Source organism: Leucopleurus acutus, assembly GCF_964270905.1.
Source record: "Leucopleurus acutus genome assembly, chromosome: 2".
NCBI classification, from domain to species: Eukaryota; Metazoa; Chordata; class Mammalia; order Artiodactyla; family Delphinidae; genus Leucopleurus; species Leucopleurus acutus.
In genome coordinates, this window is record NC_139143.1 from 183,280,249 (window position 1) to 183,298,579 (window position 18,331).

The following is an 18,331-nucleotide window of genomic DNA, read 5'->3' on the forward strand; positions in this document are numbered from 1 at the left end:
CCGCCTGACTCGGGGGTCCGGCTGAGGCTGGCGATGCTTATTTCCAGTCCCTGCCGTGACCATCGTTCTCAGCATCTGCGGCATTAAACCTGGTGGGACACGCAGAACTTGTTGCCAATGCAGGAGGTCCAGACCCCCTCTCCTCCGGGGATTCTGATTCAGCGGATGTGAGGGTGGAGGCAGTCTCTTGTTTAACCATCAGCCAGGTGATCCCGGAGGTGAGTATGTTAATTCACCTTAAGGAGACACAGTGGTAGCTGATTTATACCCATTAGAACACAGGAAGGCAAGTACAGTGATCGTACCCTCGTACAACAAATGAGGAACGAACCAAGCTGAGTTCAGTGACCAGCCCACCGGTACAGAACAGAGCTGAGATTTAACCCAGGCCTGGGGTCCTCTGAGCCTGTGCTTCTAAACCCATACTTCCTATGGCCACGCATTGAGGGTGGAGCGAAAGTCCAACAGCTCATTGCTGTGTTCTCAGGGCTGGGGACTGACCTCTCTAGTGCCCACCTGCAGGTGGCTCGAAGTGCTGGGAGAACAATAGGGCAGCGGTGGAAGGAGCACTGAAGGGCTGGGGTGGGAGACTGGGAAATAGTGAACATTGAGCCCGAAAGGCCTGCGTCCAGTTCCTGACCCACATCTGCCAGCTGTGTGACCCTGGACAAATAGCTTAACGTGTCTGAGCCTCCGTTTCTTCATCTGTGAACTGGCTGTCGAGGTACCATGTGGTTAGGCTGCTGTGACAGGAGAGGGATAGTGCAGGGCATGTGTGGCATATGGCAGTGCTCAGTAAATCATGCCTGTGGGTGACAGCCCTGTGCTTGGATTCCGAGGCTGGCCCAGGTCCCAGCTGACACTGAACAGGTGTGACCTGGGTAAGTTGCCTGCTCTCAGAGCTCCACCTGGTAGAAGAGACCGTAGACCTGCCCAGTCTACCTCAAGGCTTATTAGAAGAATGAGATGGAATTATGTGTGTGAGGGTATCTGATGGAGCTGAAAAGTAGTCCATTAATGGACACTGTTATTTTAATTCCAGGCTACTTGCAATAACTAAGAAACCTTCATGAATCTTTCTAAAGCCCAATGTGGAGATCAGGTGAGAACTATCAGGGTCAGCAACAGGCCTCCTCCTCCAGGAATCCCTCCCTAATGCCCCAGGTTGGTGAGGGATCCCACCTCTATGCCGTCAAATCACCCAAGGCTGAGCTCTGTACCAGCCCCTTTCATTTCCCGAAACAGCCTCCTTTCTTCTCTACCTTACCGCCCCTCCCCCACTACCACTCCCTCCATAGCCAGGCCTGTGGGAAATTCATCTCTGCAGGCCCAGACCAGGGGTCAGCCAAGGTGGAAGAGCCTGATGTTTGGATTTCACCTCACTGGGAGGTTCCACAATGTTTGCTTTCTAGGTAAGTTTCCTCCAGAGAATGGAAAGTAAGGTGTGAGGGTTACTTTGTGTCAACTTGAGCACACCATGGCAAGCCTGGATTAAACACTGTTTCTGGGTGTCTGTGAGGGTGTTTCCGGGTGAGATTAACATTAAGTAGGTCACCCTCCACGGTGTAAGTGGGTTTACGCAATCCATTGAGGGCCTGAACAGGACAAAAAGCAGAGGAAGGAGGAATTCACCCTTTTGTCCTGACACTGCCTGCACTGGGATATCTCATCCCCTGCCCTTGGACTGGGATTCACACCATCAGCTTCCCCTGGTTCTCAGGCTTTTGGACTCAGAATAAATTACACCACCAGCTTTCCTGGGTCTCCTGCTTGCAGATGGCAGATCATGGGACTTCTCAGCCTCCCTAATCTTGTGAGCCAGTTCCTATAATTAATTAATATATCTATATCTATATATCGCCTGTTTCTCTAGAGAATTCTAATATGACATCTTATCACGTTATTAGAGAAAGTGTTTAAGTGAAAAGGCAAAACTTTGTGCTCTTCCTCCTGTCCCTCTGAAATATTTGGATATGGGCAAAGACCACTTGGGGACCTCCTACCGTCTACCCACCGCAAACCCAAGAAAATGCTTCTCTCTCACCTTCCATCATAATTCACCTGTCCTCACCCCATCCTCTCAAGGGCCTTTACCTAACTCTGCTAGGATGTGTGATCAGAAGGTCGGTTAGCTCTTCAAAAGAATTCATTTGTACTCACACCCACGAAGAGGACAAAAATTAAATAGACAATGACAAGTGCTGGGGAGAATGTGGAGAAATTGGAATCCTCCGATACTGCTGGTGGGAATGTAAAATAGTGCAGCCACTTTGGAAAATCTTGGCAGTTCCTCAAAATGTTAGCTATAGATTTACCACGTGACCCACCAATTCCCTCCCAGCAATATAGTAAAGAAAAAAAACAACTTATATCCACACAAAAACTTCTATAGGAATGTTCATGGCAGCATTCTTTTTAATATCCAAAAAGTGGAAAAAACCCAAAAATCCATCAACTGAAGAATGAATAAAATGTGGCATATGCAATACAATGGGATATTTGGCCATAAAAAGGAATGAAGTCCCGATACATGCCACAACCTGGATGAACCTTGAAAACATTATGCAAAGTGAGAGAAGCTGGTCACAAAAGACCACATTTTGTATGATTCTGTTTATATGAAATATCCAGAATAGGTCAATCTGCAGGGAGAGAAAGCAGATTTGTGGTTGCCAAGGGCTAAGGGCTTGGGCAGAAATAAGAAGTGACTGCTAATGGGTTTGGAGTTTCTTTTGGGGGTGACTGAAAACGTTCTAAAATTGACTGCTGCGGGGATGGTTGCACAACTCTGTGAATATACTAAAAACCAATGATTTGTACACTTAAATGGGTAAATGGTACGGGATGTGAATTCCATCTCCAATGAAGCTGTTTAAAGCAAAGAATATGTTTGCAATCACAGGAGGCCTTTCTCGTCTCAGCCAAAGGGCTTAACTCACGGGCTGGCGGGTGAGGGAGGGGATGTGAAGGAAGGGTAAGTAAGCTTTTGCTCACCGGGTGGGGTATTTCCACAGGGGGCTCCCTGGGAACCTTAGGTTTCCCTCATCGCTGGAATGGAGCCGCCAAGGACCCCCAGCCCGCAGACACAGAAGTCACCAAAACACAAGACACGAAACACAGGAACCAAAATGATCACTCCCACGCCTGTTCCTCGCAATCGCGCTTCACACTTTTATTGTTAATTTTCTTCACATGTCCTCTTCTGCAATCCAGACCCACGCTCGGAGACCTTCACTGACCAGCAAACACAGCTTTTTTTTAAAAAAAACACCCCCCCCCCATTTTCATGATTAGAACATTCGTGACAGTTTTCCTGACAGTCTGAGTGCTGGAGGCTGACCAGCACGTTCACACGTGCAAAACATGAGTGTTCCCCAGGCCTCACAACGTTTTCCAGAACTCGCCACTGGCTGAAGGTGACTTTCCAAGCTTGGGGTTTGTGGACCTCCCTCGCTGCTGAAAGGAAAAACACCCTCAAGAACTGAGAGGCTGGCGTACGGTTCACGAGTGTCAACATTGAGGGGACAGAAATCGTCTTGTTAGGTTAAGGAACAGCTACAGATTTTCATGCTTGTGGAGGGTTAATTTTAGGAGTGGGCCAAAGGATTCCAGTTTGTGAGAATTTAAAACCAACCACGGTTTGTAGCTGGGTGGGAAATAGGAAAACTGTGACGTAGGGCAACGATCAGCGTTTTTCTGCCCATGTGAGGCTCTCGTGAGACCTTCCTCCTGGACGGTTATCAAATCGCACACTGCAGCCAGTCGACCGATTCATTAAATAACACAAGTTATAAAACTTTAAAAATGGGGCATTTACAGTCAGGGACATAAATACATGCTTTTTAAAAGTGTCTACATACATATTTACAGAGTTGCAAGATCAACCATAGTAGCCCTGAAAAAAAGTCCCTTTTTTTTTTTTTTTTTTGCACGACCACTCGTGAGTACTCTGAGGAGTTCCCTCCTTCCGCTTTGGGTTTGACGTATCACCATCCAAACTGGGGCTGAGAAGACAGCGCCAAAGTGGTCTCAGACATCCTTGTCTGAGAGTCTGCCCCAAAGGCACAAAACCCAAGACCCTCACTGAACTGGGTCCAAACTCCTAGCTCAGCTCACCCGTTTCTCCGAGACATGGACTGTTCCATCAGAGATGGAGCCAGGTCCATCGTTCCCTGGCAGGCGATAGACGGCCTCCGGAAATCTCTTTTTCTCCCCCCTAGGCTTTTTAATCCTCCAGCTTACTTTTCATTTCCCAATTTCTGCTTGTTTGTTTCCCTTTTCAGCCAATTGGAGAAGCTCAGACCCTAAGGGTGTTGATGGTCCCACCAAGGGAGGCAAAGAAGAGCACACACGGGAGAGCTCCCCGCACCGCCCTCACAGCATCCTGTCCCCTGCCTCTCCCACGGGAGGAGCCGATCTATAAACGGAGATGAGGACTTTCTCCTGGACGCACAGGGCCTGACTGATGAGAAAGACAAATCTGGAAACGACTCGAGAGCCAGCGGCTCAGATTGCTCAGGCAAAGAGGGAAGTCTTCCAAGTGCAAGGGCCAAGGGGGATGATCACCAAGGCTCCGAAGTGTCTACACACCACGGATTCCCAGAGACACTGGGAGCGAGGGAAGGCAGGGGCGGGGCTGCCTGGAAGGGGAACTTGGCCTCTTCCTGAAGGCCTTCCCCGGACGGGGCTGGAGCTGACCCCTGGGCCAGACCCAAGTCCCCACCGTGGCAAAAGACAACTGAAGAAGCAAAAAGCAGGATCAAGGAGCTCTTGGAAAATTGCATAGTAGGAGGGGCCCCAACCCAACAGGAAGGCTGAGCTGCAGAACATGGGCCGGGGGCTGCACCCAGGTGTCATCCACGGCATGCAATCAGCTGCCTTCCTGCCTCCCTGGGGTTCGGGACCCTCATCTGAAGACCACAGGCACACGCACACGCGCACGCGTGCACACACACACACGCACTCTCTCTCTCTTGCAGGCTCATGGATCTGGAATAGGTCGGTACTCCCTGGAGGCCAGAAGGCCAGTCCCTTTGGCTTCACTGATTCCAGGTCACTTCAGGTGCTGAGGAGAAAAAGAAAAGAAAAATAATAATGACGGCTACATATTCAGGGCCTACCCTGGGCTCTTCAACCATGATCCCTCTACTTCATTTTTCTAGTTAAACTATTTTTGGAAGTATACCACACGTATGGAAGAGTAAGGCTTGACGAACTGTTAGTGAACACACCTGTGTAACCAACACCCAGATGGAGAAACAATTCGACCAATTGTCAGCCCCACCCAGGCCCCCTTCTAGGATACCCACTAACCCTCACTGCACCCCCCTGCCAGGACAACCACTCTGCCAACCTCTATCACCATAGATTGATTTTACCCATTTTTTGACTTAAATAAATGGAACCAATCAATACCTATCCTTTTGTGTTTGGCTTCTTCTGCATAACGTGTTTGTGATATGCACCCATTTCGAGCACGTGGTTGTACTTCTTTCCCTTTCTCTGTTATAGGATTCTAGTGCATGGCCAGGCCACTTTCATCTGCCTAGTCCCCTGCCCGTGCACAATTGGGTAGTTTCTAGTTTGGGGCCATCATGAGTAATGCCGCTAGAATGTTCTTATGTATGTCTAGAAGACGCATACAGTGCCCACGTGTACGTGTTTATGCCGAGTGGAAGGAAACTCTAGGCAGTAGGGTGTGCATATATAATATAGGAACATGTGGTGCACACGTGTATGCACTTCTGCTGAGTGTACCTCTAGCACTGTAACTGTTGGGCCCTGGGGAATGCACAGGGGCAGCTTCAGTAGATACTGCCAGACAGTTTTCCAAAGTAATTACACTGTCACTTCATTTCATGCTAATACTCAAAATGACCCTTGTGGCAGGTGACACAGATCCCCATTTCAAATGGAAGAGACAGAGGCCCAGAGAGGAGAAGTAACTTTTACAAGGTCAGGCTGATGACCAGCAGTAGAGGTGGGACTTGAACCCAGGTCAAGCCCCCTCCAGAGCCTGTGTGTGCTCTCTGTTCCGAGGGAGTGGCTTAGCTCACATGCTTCCAACAAGGAAACCCCAGTCACGGTAGCTGGCACACAGCCAGGCACATGAGTGACTGTTTCATGACATTTGCTGCACTGGGTTGAATATGAGCCTGGAATTGCGCTGGGCCAAGTTCAGGGGCTCAGTTCTCTCACCCAGTGGACCTGGTCATCATTACTATTACTATTCTACTACTACTATCTACTATTATTATTACTACAACTACTACTAATATAATAATTCAGTGAGAATAATAATAATAGCAGAGCTGATCTATGGAAGAGTTATTCAATACTACATACCAGGCACTTTCCTATGTGCTTCTCATGTACACTAAGTCCCCTACATACAAACGAGTTCCGTTCCAAGAGCGAGTTCGTAAGTCCAATTTGTTCCTAAGTCCGACAAAGTTAGCCTGGGTACCCAACTAACACAATCGGCTATATAGTACTGTACTGTAATGGGTTGATAATACCCTTCACACAAATAATACATAAAAAACAAACACACAAAAAATAAAACATTTTTAATCTCACAGTACAGTACCTTGGAAAGTACAATAGTACAGTATAACAGCTGGCATTGCAGGGGCTGGCATCAAGTGAACAGGCAAGAGTTACTGATTGGAGGAGGGAGAAGAGGTGGGAGATGGTAGAGCTGAAGGATGGTCAGCAATAGGGGTACTACTGTACTCTATACAGTCTGTACAGTAAAGTTCACAAAAGCACAGCCACTTGTAGGGGATGCACGCACGTGACAATGTACTCCAGACACGTGAACTAACTTACGTGATTGGACATGCGAACGCACGTTCCCATCTTTGAAAGTTCGAAACTTGAAGGTTCACATGTAGGGGACTTACTGTACTAACCTACGCGATCTTGACAATATTCCCGTGAGAGAGGTACAGTCATCCCTCCCTATCCACAGGGGGATTGGTTTCAGGACCCCCATGGATACCAAAATCCACAGATGCTCACGTCCTTTATATAAAATGGTATAGTATGATATTATTATTATTAGCCCACTTTACAGACGGACGAATTGAAACACAGAGAAGTGAAGTACCTGCCAGGATTACTGGAGCCGGGATTCAACTCTAGAAAGTGTGCTCTTAACCACTACACTATGTCAGTTCCAACCCCCCAAGACCTCTTGATGGGGCTGGAAAGAGCTGCTTGCAGCGGAGCAGGGTGCCTTTGAGAGAGGGAGCCTCATGCCCGGTGGAGGCCTGCATGTGCCCCGCCCATCGAAGCAGAAGCAGCAGCAGGAGAAGGACGTAGAGACGGGCCAGCGTGGAGCGCTCTGCATTCCCCTGGTTTGGTGTGGCTAGTATATGTGAGTCCCCTGTGGGTCATGGGGTGAGATCCAAAAAAGAAGCCATCTTGCCAGCCCCCCACCTGAGAGGCAGCCCTCCAGGAAGGAGACCCCAGCAGCAGGCGCTATGGCTGGACCACTGGGACTGGAGCTGAGGGGAGGTCGGCAGAGGCTGAGCCAGAGGGGCGCTCTCCTATCTCGGAGACCCTCCACACCCCCCACTCCTGCGACCCTGTGGGAGGGCCAGCACCGGGAAGTCTGCCCCAAGGCCGGCCAGTCTTAGCCAAAGGAACAGTGACAGCCAAGAGGAGGATCATGGCAGCGGCCAGACCAGTGAGAGGTGCCAGTCCCTGCCCTGGACCTCCCCTCCTAGACCCTAGGGCAGAAGTCCAGCTGGCCCCTTAGGATGGGAAAGAGACAGAGGCAAAACAGGATGTGCAATGGGAGTGTCAGGCTGGACTAGGCAACGTGGCACTTTGTTATACCTAAAAGTGAGCAGAGAGCTCTGGGCTTTGCCCGAGACGTCATGAGAGCGCAGAAAAGGGAGGCAGTGGAAGGCAGGTGGTGGAGAAAAGCCAAGCTCCTCTGTGTTGGTCCCCCCCTTGGGTCAGACTGTCCAGTAAGCTGGCCACAGAGCCTCTACCCCGGCAAGGGCAGCAGGATGAATGGCAGTCCTGGGTGCTTTGAGGATGTCATCCTTTCCTCAGAACAAACCCCAGAGCCTGTACAGTGGGCACAGACCACTTAAAATCCATCATCCATCTGGGCATCAAAAAGCTGATCCCAGGGCTGTCACTTGCCCCTCTGTGTCTCAGTTTCCTTCTCTGTAAAGTGAGGGTATCTGCCTACACATCCCTTCCGGTGCTAAAATCCTTTGCCGTGGCATCTCAAAACATCATTTTGGAACTGTGTTAAAAAGTGCTGTGGACTGAATTGTGTTCCCCACCACAATTGTACTCTAACCCCCAAAATGATAGTGTTTGGAGATGGGGCCTTTGGGAAGTGATTGGGCTTAAATGAGGTCATGTGGGTGGGGCCCTCATGATGGGATTAGTGCCCTTATAAGAAAAGACACCAGAGCCTCCTCCCTTTGCCATGTGAGGACACAGCTAGAAGGCAGCATCTGCAAGCCAGAGAGCTCTCACCAGAACCCCACAATGCTGGCACCCCAATCTTGGCCTTCCAGCCGCCAGAACCATAAGAAGTAAATGTCTGTTGCTTAAACCCCCCAGTCTGTGGTATTTTACTATGGCAGCCCAAGCAGACTAAGACAAATAGTATAAGGTGTTTAAAAAAAAAAAAAAAGTCATTTTTTGAAATAATAAGTAGCACATACTTATTATACATACAAATTTAAAAATTAGGGAAAAGTTAAATAAGATTTTAAGGAGCAATTTTCAGTCACTTTGAAAGTAAACTGTTGAGTTCTGAACATTCACTGTTGGTGAGTGAACAGAAGCTGTGAGCTGCAGATACAAATGAAATTGGGCCTCTATTCATCTGAGCACCCAGCTTGGGAAGCTGCGCACATTTGAAACTAAGGGAAAAGAATTCATTTAGGGTTGAGCACGGGCCCCAGGGGAGGGCCTGAATCTGCAAGGCATGCTTACGGCTGAGACTGCAGTGGCCGACAGAAACACCCCGGTCTGGGCAGGAATCAGTCCAGCTGCACCCGCCTCTCCCTCAGGCTGCAAAGAACACCTGCTCTGAGCTGCAAGCCACACCCTGCCAGCCCATCATCATGAATGTCCACGCAGCTGCCAAAAGGATGATCCCAGGACACGCACGGGACCCAGAGTGGGGAACCGCACATCCTGGCTCTGCCTGCCATTCTCCAGAAGACTCTAGCCGAGCCTCCTCTCCGGGGCCCAACCCTTCCAGCTGTAAAGTGGGAGGGGGGATGGTCTCCTGGGCCGTCCAGTCCTGAGCACTGCAGCATCCATGCAACGTTGCTCCACTGCGCTCCGGACTTGGGCTCACCTCCCCTCTCAGGAGCTGGTGCCCAGGAGGTGGGCTCAGTGCCAGCTGCGCAGCACAAACTCTCTAGGGAAAGTGGGTTTTATTTCCACTCCCTTCCTGAGTGAACCCCCAGAGAAATAAGGCCAATCCCAGAAACTCCACCTGCTGTGGGAGAGAGGAGTGAGCGAGCCATCAAGGAGAGGAGAGGCGTGAGGGAGGAAGGCACGGCACAGAAGACCCCAGAGCTTCGGAATTCAGCCTATCTTGCCTTAAACAGCCGCGGTCTCATTCCAAGTGACCTTGGCCGTGTTAAGCAGGGATCCATCCCGGAATCTGAGTGTGTCCCAGAGCCACGGGGCCACCTGCGAATGCAGATTCTCAGGCCCTGCTCACCAGCATGCTCGTTTAGTGAATTGGAGTGGGATCCTGGGGTCTGTATTTTTAACCGGTGCCCCAATCATGCTTGAGATGCTGGTCTCGGGGACACAACGAAAAAAGACCTTCCATGTCACCAGCAGGGAAACCCAAGCCTGCTCAAGGTCACTGGCAAAGCCCGGCCCCCCAAGACGAAAAGTCCAGCATCCACGAATGAATTCAGGTTTCACCATCAGAAAATCTGGAAGGAGACTTCTAGTCCCACAGAAATCTAAGTTTTTATACTTTATGAATTAGTATTACTTCCACTTTCAAATACACTGTGGGAATAGGGACTCCATAACCTTTTCTGGTCTTAAAGCCGCTGAAGGTCTCAATTAAGTGCTGAGTAGTATTATCATTATTATTATTACAATAACGATCGCTAATACTTAGGCTTACCTGGTGCTTATCTGTGCGAAGCACTGTTCTAAGTGCTTTCATACATTTGACACTTGTAATTCTCACAGTCCTACGAAGTAGATACTACTGTCATCCCCATTTTATAGATGGGAAAACTGAGACTCAGAGAGACAGAGTAACTTGCTGAGGTCCCCCAGCCCGTAAGAGGCAGAGGTGGGATTTGAACCAGATGGTCCAGGGTCTACACTCTCAGCCACTATATACCCTCCCTGCAGGAAGGCCCCCTGCCCCACCTAGCACACCCCCTTCTCTCCTGCCCAGCCCACCCCCAAATCCAAGCCCTGCCCCTCGGCCCCCAGAGCCACCGGAGGCTGCTCCACCCTCCGCATACCTGTCAAGGAGCAGGCGAAGCATCTACTCTTTGAAGAGGGATCCCTGGAACTGGGCTGCAGCTGTGGCCTTGACATTCCTACACTGCCTGGTGATGTACGGGGCAGCTGGCGGAGGACATCGAGATGCCAGGCGGAGACTGTAGCTGTGTGGGGAGAGGAATAACACACAGCATCACCAGGAGCCCAGCCCGGTGGGTACCCAGACAGCACCCGGGAGGTCTCGTGCTGGCACCGCCTCTCCAGGCACCTTGAACAACCGGAGTGAGCGCCACCATGCTCCGCCCACCCCCTTCCCTCCACTCAGAGGCGATGGGCCGGCAGAAGCGTCCACAAGCGGGGTTCTGAGACACTGCACCGGGCAGGCCCGCCCTCAGGACCCCCACTGGATGGGCAGGCGAGCCAGGAATGGACACTGCTGTGCAGAGGGCAGCTTCACCGTTTCCCCGCCTGCCTCCCCGGGCACTATGCTCCCCACAAAAGCATCTGGGGGGGTGGGCGTTCTGGTACCAAGTTACCACCATCACCTACAGAAGGAAGAGGAAGTAGGTCCAGGTCCCCTCCAGGCTGGAACTCTGCACCTGCCACCTGTTCCGGCCTCACTGTGCAGAGAACTTTTGTGTCAGGGATCTCAGAGGGGGTATAAACCTGGATCCCTTGACCTGGTTTGGTCCTATTTGCTACTACAGCCCATTAAACTGGATTTCTTTTTCAGGAAAGCATTAATTTTTTTTTAAAGATAGACAATCCAGACCATTATTCCTCCCCTTCCTGCATCCAGCTAAGTCGTACTCACCTTCCAGATCCTAGCTGGAATATCACCTCCTCCAGGAAGACTTCCTTCTCTAACTCCTGGATGAGGTGTCCCTCCTGTGGGCTCCCACGGCCCCCCATGCTTGCCCATCACAGCCCTTGTTATATTGAATCACAATCACAGAATCGTGCATCTGCCTCCCTCAGGAGCTGTGAGATCTCAAGGTCAGGGCCCTTGTCCTGTTCGCTGCTGCTTCCCCGGCTTAGCATCACAAAAATAAATATTTGTTGAATAAGAACAACACATGTGGTGCCCAGCACTGTGCTAAATATTTTATGTATATCAACTACCTTACTCTTCCTACTAGATGGGTTCTCTGTTAGCCCTAATTTACAGACGGGGAAACAGAGGCACAGAGTGGTCAAGTAACTTGTCCCGGGTCCCAAGTCTGCCTCTCTAGGTAGAAGAATGGAAGTGAGTGGGTGGGAAAGCAGGAAGGGCGACCCCTTCTGGGAACCTCGCCTGCTCCAGGGAGGGAGAAAGAGCTGGGAATGGGGTCCGTCTCAAAGCTGAAACATCAGGGTTTCAATTAGTGGTTCTCAACCAGGGCATGGATTTGGCAATATCTGGAGACATTTGGGGTTCTCACATCTGAGGGGAGGGATGCTGCTACCCGGCATCTGGTGGACAGGGCCAGGGATGCTACTAAACATCTTTAAATGCACACAGGACGCCCCCATGACGATTGATCCGCCCAGATGTTAACGGTGCCACAGCTGACAAGGTAGCTCTCACACATACCTACAAGAATAGACGAATGTATAAACAGAACAACAAGCAAGGTGCCAGAGGGAAGATTTCTGTTCTCTCCACAGATGAGATCCCCTCTGAGGTCCTGGCTCTCAGTCATGGCTCAGGACTGCCCCTGCTTGAATTCCTCCCCGACACTGTGCGATCAGTCCCGAGCGAGATTCAAGGCGGAAAACTGAGACCCAAGGCTCGGCGGCAAGCTTGTGCCCCGGATGGACCAGAAGACCCATGAGGTGGCCTGCAGGGGGCACCTCAGGGTGAGCACGACGACGACCCCTCGGCCAGCCCACCCAACGCTGGGAGGGGACAGTCAGCTAGCTGCCAGGCTGCCCGGAAACACGGGTGACCTGCACACCTTGTCCGGCTGAGGAATAAGGGACAGTCCTGGCACGTGGCAGGTCCCCCTACACTGTCCCCTCTCTGGGGCAACGTCTCCAGCAGGATGTAGCAGCTTTGGGGACGAACGGGCTGGCACCCTCAATTTCCATTTCATTCGTCTCACCATCATCACACATCTATGAAACATTCAAAAACCTAATCAGTCAAACAAAGACAACACCGTGGACCTCCCAGCCCTCTGCAGCTGCCGGGCATCTCTGCTCCCCTCTGCTCCGTTCCACCCTCCAGCTCCTGTGGCCGCACAGCCATCTCTACTCGGGAGCAGGCTTTCTTCCCAGTCTTAGTCGTCCACCTGGGTAGAGCGCTAATGGTCAGGGGCAAGGCCCCCGAAGGCAGGTGCCTCTCGCCACCCCTCACACACTGCCTGGCCCCATGGAGGACAACACAACAGCCGCTGTGATTCCCAAGTGCTGTGCCTGCTGTTATCTCCGGAGTCTACCAGCAGTCCAGGAGGTAGGAGGAACAAGTGATTTTATACCCATTTCACAGATGAGGAAACGGGGGCTCAGAAAGATGGAGACTTTCCTGGGGGAGCAGAGCCCAGGTCTTTCAGCTCTATGGGCCACAATTTTGGAGGAGACCCCAAGTCACCACCTGGGTGTTTCCTTTAGGGACTGGGGTGGTGATGCCCAGCAGGACAGTCTCCTTCCTGATTGTGAAAACCCTTTCTGTGGTCGGAGGACTTTGAGAGCCCGGCAGCTGTCTGAGGCTGAGAAGTGAAGTGCTAAGAAACCAGATATTCTCCAATCCTCAGCACAGTTACGCTTAACCCACGAGCACCTTGTGGTTCGTGGTTCCCACTCACTGGCTGTGTGACCTTGGCAAGCCATGGACCCTCTCTGAGCTACAGTTTCACCATCCACAAAACGGGAAGAGCAATTTTATTTCATAGGGTTATTATGACAATCAAGTCCAACATCAACTCGCATGGGGTTTTGACTGTGGCCGCTGTGGGGGTGGGCAGCAGTCATAAGCCCCGAGGAGGCAGCACAGCCGTCGGAGACCTGAGTGCGAGCTCCCATCCTCATACTCACTGGCTGTGTGACCCCGGGAAGGGCCTCGCTGCCTCCCGGCCTCCCAACCTCAGCTTCCTCATCTGTAAAATGGAGACAATCCCTGCAGCCTGCTGATGCAGAGCAGGGCTAGGAAGAGCTCCGGGGGACCAGGATACGGGGGCCCTTTGCCTTCTGAGAAGAATTCGGCACAAGGGGGATATTTCTGGAGGTGTGAGGGCAGGGGTCACCAGCACAGGGGATCCACCAGGGCCCTGCCAGCTCCGTCCGCCTTCCTCCCTCTCTTCTGCCACCCGGTCTGGTCTCCAGCAAGGCCCCCTCCCCACCCCACCCCGCTGGCTCCCCTCCCATCTGTTCCCCCTCCCTAAGGTACAGCGGGATGTGACATGTCCCTGCCGAAACTCAACCCCAGGCTCCTGGTGGGGACTGAGCTCTTCCACACACAGCCCGGCCCCGCCGACCTCCCAGCCATCTCGCTCCTTCAGCTCCTGTCTCCCCGGCTCCGCAGGGCTTCCTTCGGCACATGCACGCGGAGCCCTCCTCCCCGTGGCCTCACTAAAGGCCCCGGCTACTCACTAGAGTCCGCTGGGGAGGCCTGGGCTGCTGCCGGACCTGTGACGTCAGAACCTCTGGGGTGGCGTCGGGCATCAGCATCTTTAAGTTCCGCAGCGGTTCCAGTGTGGGACCAGGGCTGGGAACCAGTGCTCTGCAGACGCTCCCAGGCCCCGCCCCACTGACCTCTCAGCACACACCCCCGCCCCCTCCACGGGCTGTTCCACCTCATCTACGTGATTGCACGGTGCATGTGAGGCCAAGGAACCGAGCTGGGTCTGCTCGTCACAGCAGCCTTAACACCTCATTTTGAAGGCGTGGACAGCAAACCCCCAAAGTGTAATGAATGAAGAGGTGATGATCCTAGATTCCAGACATCCCCGCTGCACAGACTTCTCAGTCACGGAAATCTGCGCCCGTTCAGTGCGGGGCCCAGAACGTGGGCTGAGTGGGGCCCCTTGAGCATCCTTCCTCACAGCCCGGTAAAATGGATAACACTCATGGTCCTGAATCCAGGGCATCGAGAAAGGGCTGGACAGTCACTTCTTCACTGTCAGAAACCCTCCAGAGTCTGAAGGCACTGAAAGGCAGGGCTGTTCCATTCCTGACCCTCGAGGGTGTCATTTAGGCTTCCTCGGTCCATTCCTGCGGACCCTGCCCTGAAGGCTCCCCACCATAGTCACGTTCCCCCCCGCCCCCCGCTCCAAGTCCTTGCTCAAGGGCCTCCTCCTCAGCAAGCCTCCCTCCCAGCTGCCCTATCTGAAATTGCAAACACCCTACCCTGCAACTCCAGCCTCGAGTCCATTTCTCTGTCTTTCTTGTATTTACTGCACCAACACGCTGCGTGTCTACCCGGCTGTTCGTTTTCTGGCTCCACTGGAGGTGTTTTGTCCCTGACGTCCCCCGCACCTAGACCCGTGGCTGGCACACAGTAGGGAGCCTTTCATTATTTGCTGGACGGATGGCGTGTCCACTACCTGCCAGGTACTTTGCCAAGGAAGCTTTGGTGAACGACACTCACAGAGGTCGTTACCTTTCACAGTCTGCGTGTGACTCAGCGATGCCTAGAGGGAAAAACTCTCATTTTCAGATGCCAGTGCGAGGCTGAGACTGGGGCCTCTGGGCCTCCAGTTCTCGCTCAGCCCCCAGTGGTTTCTGGTAAAGGAGGCATCCGATACACTGGACTACACACGACAAACAAAACTGAAGCAGCAGGAGGGAAGGCCAGGGTCGGGGAGAAGATGGGGAAAAGGGGATGTGGGGGAGGTCCCAGCGTGGGGCCCGAGCAGAGAGAGGGATGCAAGGACCTGGCGAGGATCTAACAGGGTTGGTTTGTCTGCGAGGGGTGTCTGCACGAGGTAATGAGTCACAGGGGAAGGAGGTCAGCACCTCAACTGGAGCTCGCCCTCACTGGGCTCTGGGGAGCTGGGGACAAGGTGACGTCACGGATCAGGGCCCACACCTGGCCTCTCATCTCGGGGTTGTCCCGGGGGCAGGGGATGCTGGGGCCAGGGAGATGAAGTAGTGACAACACAAACTAAGGAGTACCTAATAAAAATGAGCAAAGGCTGCCGATCACTGAATAGATCATTTAATGACACGAAAAGGCAATTCACAGAGAAATCCAAAGCTGAGGAATATGCAGAGATGCCTGGCCGCCCTACGACTGTCCAAGAAGAGCAGTTAACACAAGAGGCCGCTTTCACAGGGCAGACGGGGGACAGGTGCCGTATGGGTGTTACCCGCAGGTGAGGGAACGTGAGTGGGATGAGGACACCCCCGGTTCCCCGACACTTGGGCAGGCCGTGCCCACCTGCCCCCACCTCCTGAGAGCATCTTCTCACTTGCCTGGAATGTCAGGGAGGTAAGAGTGGGCAGAGGGGAGGGTCTCATCCTTCTGGGCAGCAAGGTGACATGACCCGATGTGGCCGCTGTGCTGGGCACGGATTGCAGGATAGCAAAGAACGGAAATGGGGAGACCAGTTCATCAAGCAAGAGATGATGGAGGCGGAGGATGTAGAGAAGTGAGAAGTGGGATCACGACACATTTTGGAACTGGGTGTCAGGGTCGGGGCAGCGCTGAGGCAGTCTAGATGGAGTCCAGGGTGGGACAGTTTGTTTGGCCGAGAAGGGGACGATGGCAGGAGAAGACTTTGTGGGGAGAGCCGTTTTGAAAAGATTACATTTGAAACGTTCATTACACACCCAAGGGAGAAATCAAGAGGGCGGGTTAAATGAAACTGATGAATTTGGGGCGGGTCAGCGTTTAGGGGGGCTGGACAGGCTCACCCAGGGGAGGGGAGACGGGGGCGGGTCCAGGGACTGAGGATGGGATGCAGAGGGGCAGGGGGTGATGGGAGAGCGGTGTCCACGGTGACACATATTTCAAGGAAGAGGGAGAATTAACAGTGTCTGACGCTGCCGACACGTTCAGGAAGACAGACAGAACCAGCCACGGTATTTAGCTGCCTACAGGCTGCTGGTAACCTTAGTAACAGCAGCTTCCAGGACATGGTGGAGACAAATGCCTGAGAGAAGTGAGTTCAAGAGAGACGGGGAGGAGAGGAACTGCAGCAGGGGCTCAGAGAACCCCACCGAGGAGTTTTTAGGTCAAGGGGAGGGGCTGCCAGCTCCGGGATACACTCTCCAGGGCGCGCGCTCTGGCGCTCCGGGGTGCCTCCCCACCATGCTCCCTGCCAGGCTGCCTGGGCGCTCTGAGCGGAGACCCTGCCTGCGTCCCCGCCTTCCACCTCTTCCCCTGCATATGAGTCAGGAGGGGCCTCGTGGAATGCAACCCCCAGAGCTGGTTAGGCCACACGGCCGCCGCGGCATCTTACGTAACTCTCCACAAATTCTGAGAGAGCAAATCATTTGAAGTTGGCGTCTGACGTTCAGCACTTTTGCAGGAGGCAAGGGAGAGGCAAAGGGCGTGTGAGCCGACGTCAAAGGCGAGACAAGCTGAGATGATACTGACGCTCCCTGGAGGTGGGTGAAGCCCCAGGTGGGAGCTCGCGGGAGCCACCTCCTGCTTCCTGGCACCTGCCACTGCCAGGAACGGTCGTCGGCATCCAAGCAGGCTCCACCCTCTGCTCCAGGAAGGCCCCTTGCACTGAAATGGGTCTCCCAGGCTGGGAGTCGGGGGTGGGAGTAGTGACACAGCCCTGGGATGCAGGAGCCCGAACTTCAGCCCTTGAACCACCGATAACGTGCTGTGTGGCCTCTGGAAAATGCCACCACCTCTCTGAGCCAGGGTAGTCTTGCTTGCAAAATGAGGATGTCAAACAAGGAAAAAAAGGTAATAGCATCATTTACACAGGTGCCTGCTGTACACCGGGAGTTACTGCAGGTGCTTCACTCCTGGAAGCAGGACAGTGATGACCTGCATCTCACAGAGGAGGAGATGGAAGCCCAGAGAGGTGAGGAGGCCCATGTCCACACTCTATCAGCCAACAGGGTGCGGCCAAGACCTGAATCCAAGACCACCTGACACCAAAGCCTGGGCCCCCTCCCAGACACAGTCCCTGTAGCGATGGGGATGAAAAAGCTCTTTTCAATATTCCAAAAAGCCTGATGGGGTGGCCGTCTGCCCACAGAAGAGTCACACAAGCCGCCCACGAAGCCAGGAAGCAGTTCTGGGTGGAACTGGGGGTCTGGGGGTCTCACTGGCATCACCTCGAGACATGAAAACAATCCCTGTGCCCGCTCCACTCCTCAGACTTGCCGGTTCTGATTTAGCTGGTTTGGAGTCCAGGCACGGGGAATTTTAAAAGCCAACTCTGAGAGCAGCCACTGGTCTGGACCCATCTACTCAAAGTGTGGTCCGCGGACCAGCATCGGCAGTCCCTGGGGGCTTGTCAGCAATACAGCTACTCAGCCCCCCACCTGACCTCCCGAGTCAGAATCTGCATTTTAACAAGATCCCTGGAGAGGCACCTGTGCACTGAAACCGGGGGAGCGTGGGGCTGGGAGAAACCTTCAGCAGAGTCAGGGGCAGGCGGCGTGCTATAGGTGGTGGCCTGGTTCTGAAGTCTGGGGCAGGACCCCGTCCGTGCCTAGTGAAGTTTTATAGGGAAAGCCTTGGCAGTGTGCAGGCTGAGAAGAGGGAAATGAAAGTGGTCCTTGAGGGATGGGGCAGAGGTTCGAAACCACTGGCCTGGGCAGTCGCCGTGGTCCCTCAGCTAACGCATGAAGGGTCGGCATCGCGGGCCCTCGTAGCTTAGGTGGTTTTTCCATTTAATGTTCCCTTAACCACGTGAGATGGCTTATTGTGCCCTCTTATGGCCGAGGGGACAGTTGCACAGGGAGGTGAAGTAACTCC

General features: G+C 53.0%; 1 protein-coding gene across 1 annotated transcript in view; it reads right to left on the reverse strand.

Annotated features, from left to right (window-relative positions):
- Positions 1–4,846: 4,846 nt before the first annotated feature.
- Positions 4,847–18,331, reverse strand: part of PRDM2 (PR/SET domain 2) — a 103,468-nt gene continuing 89,983 nt past the window's right edge. Inside the window, exons 8-9 of the mRNA XM_082865250.1 lie at positions 10,488–10,631; positions 4,847–5,065 (exon numbers count right to left, since the gene is read on the reverse strand). Coding sequence (XP_082721376.1) covers positions 10,511–10,631 — 121 coding nt within the window. The 3' untranslated portion in view covers positions 4,847–5,065; positions 10,488–10,510. The remainder of the gene's footprint in view (positions 5,066–10,487; positions 10,632–18,331) is intronic.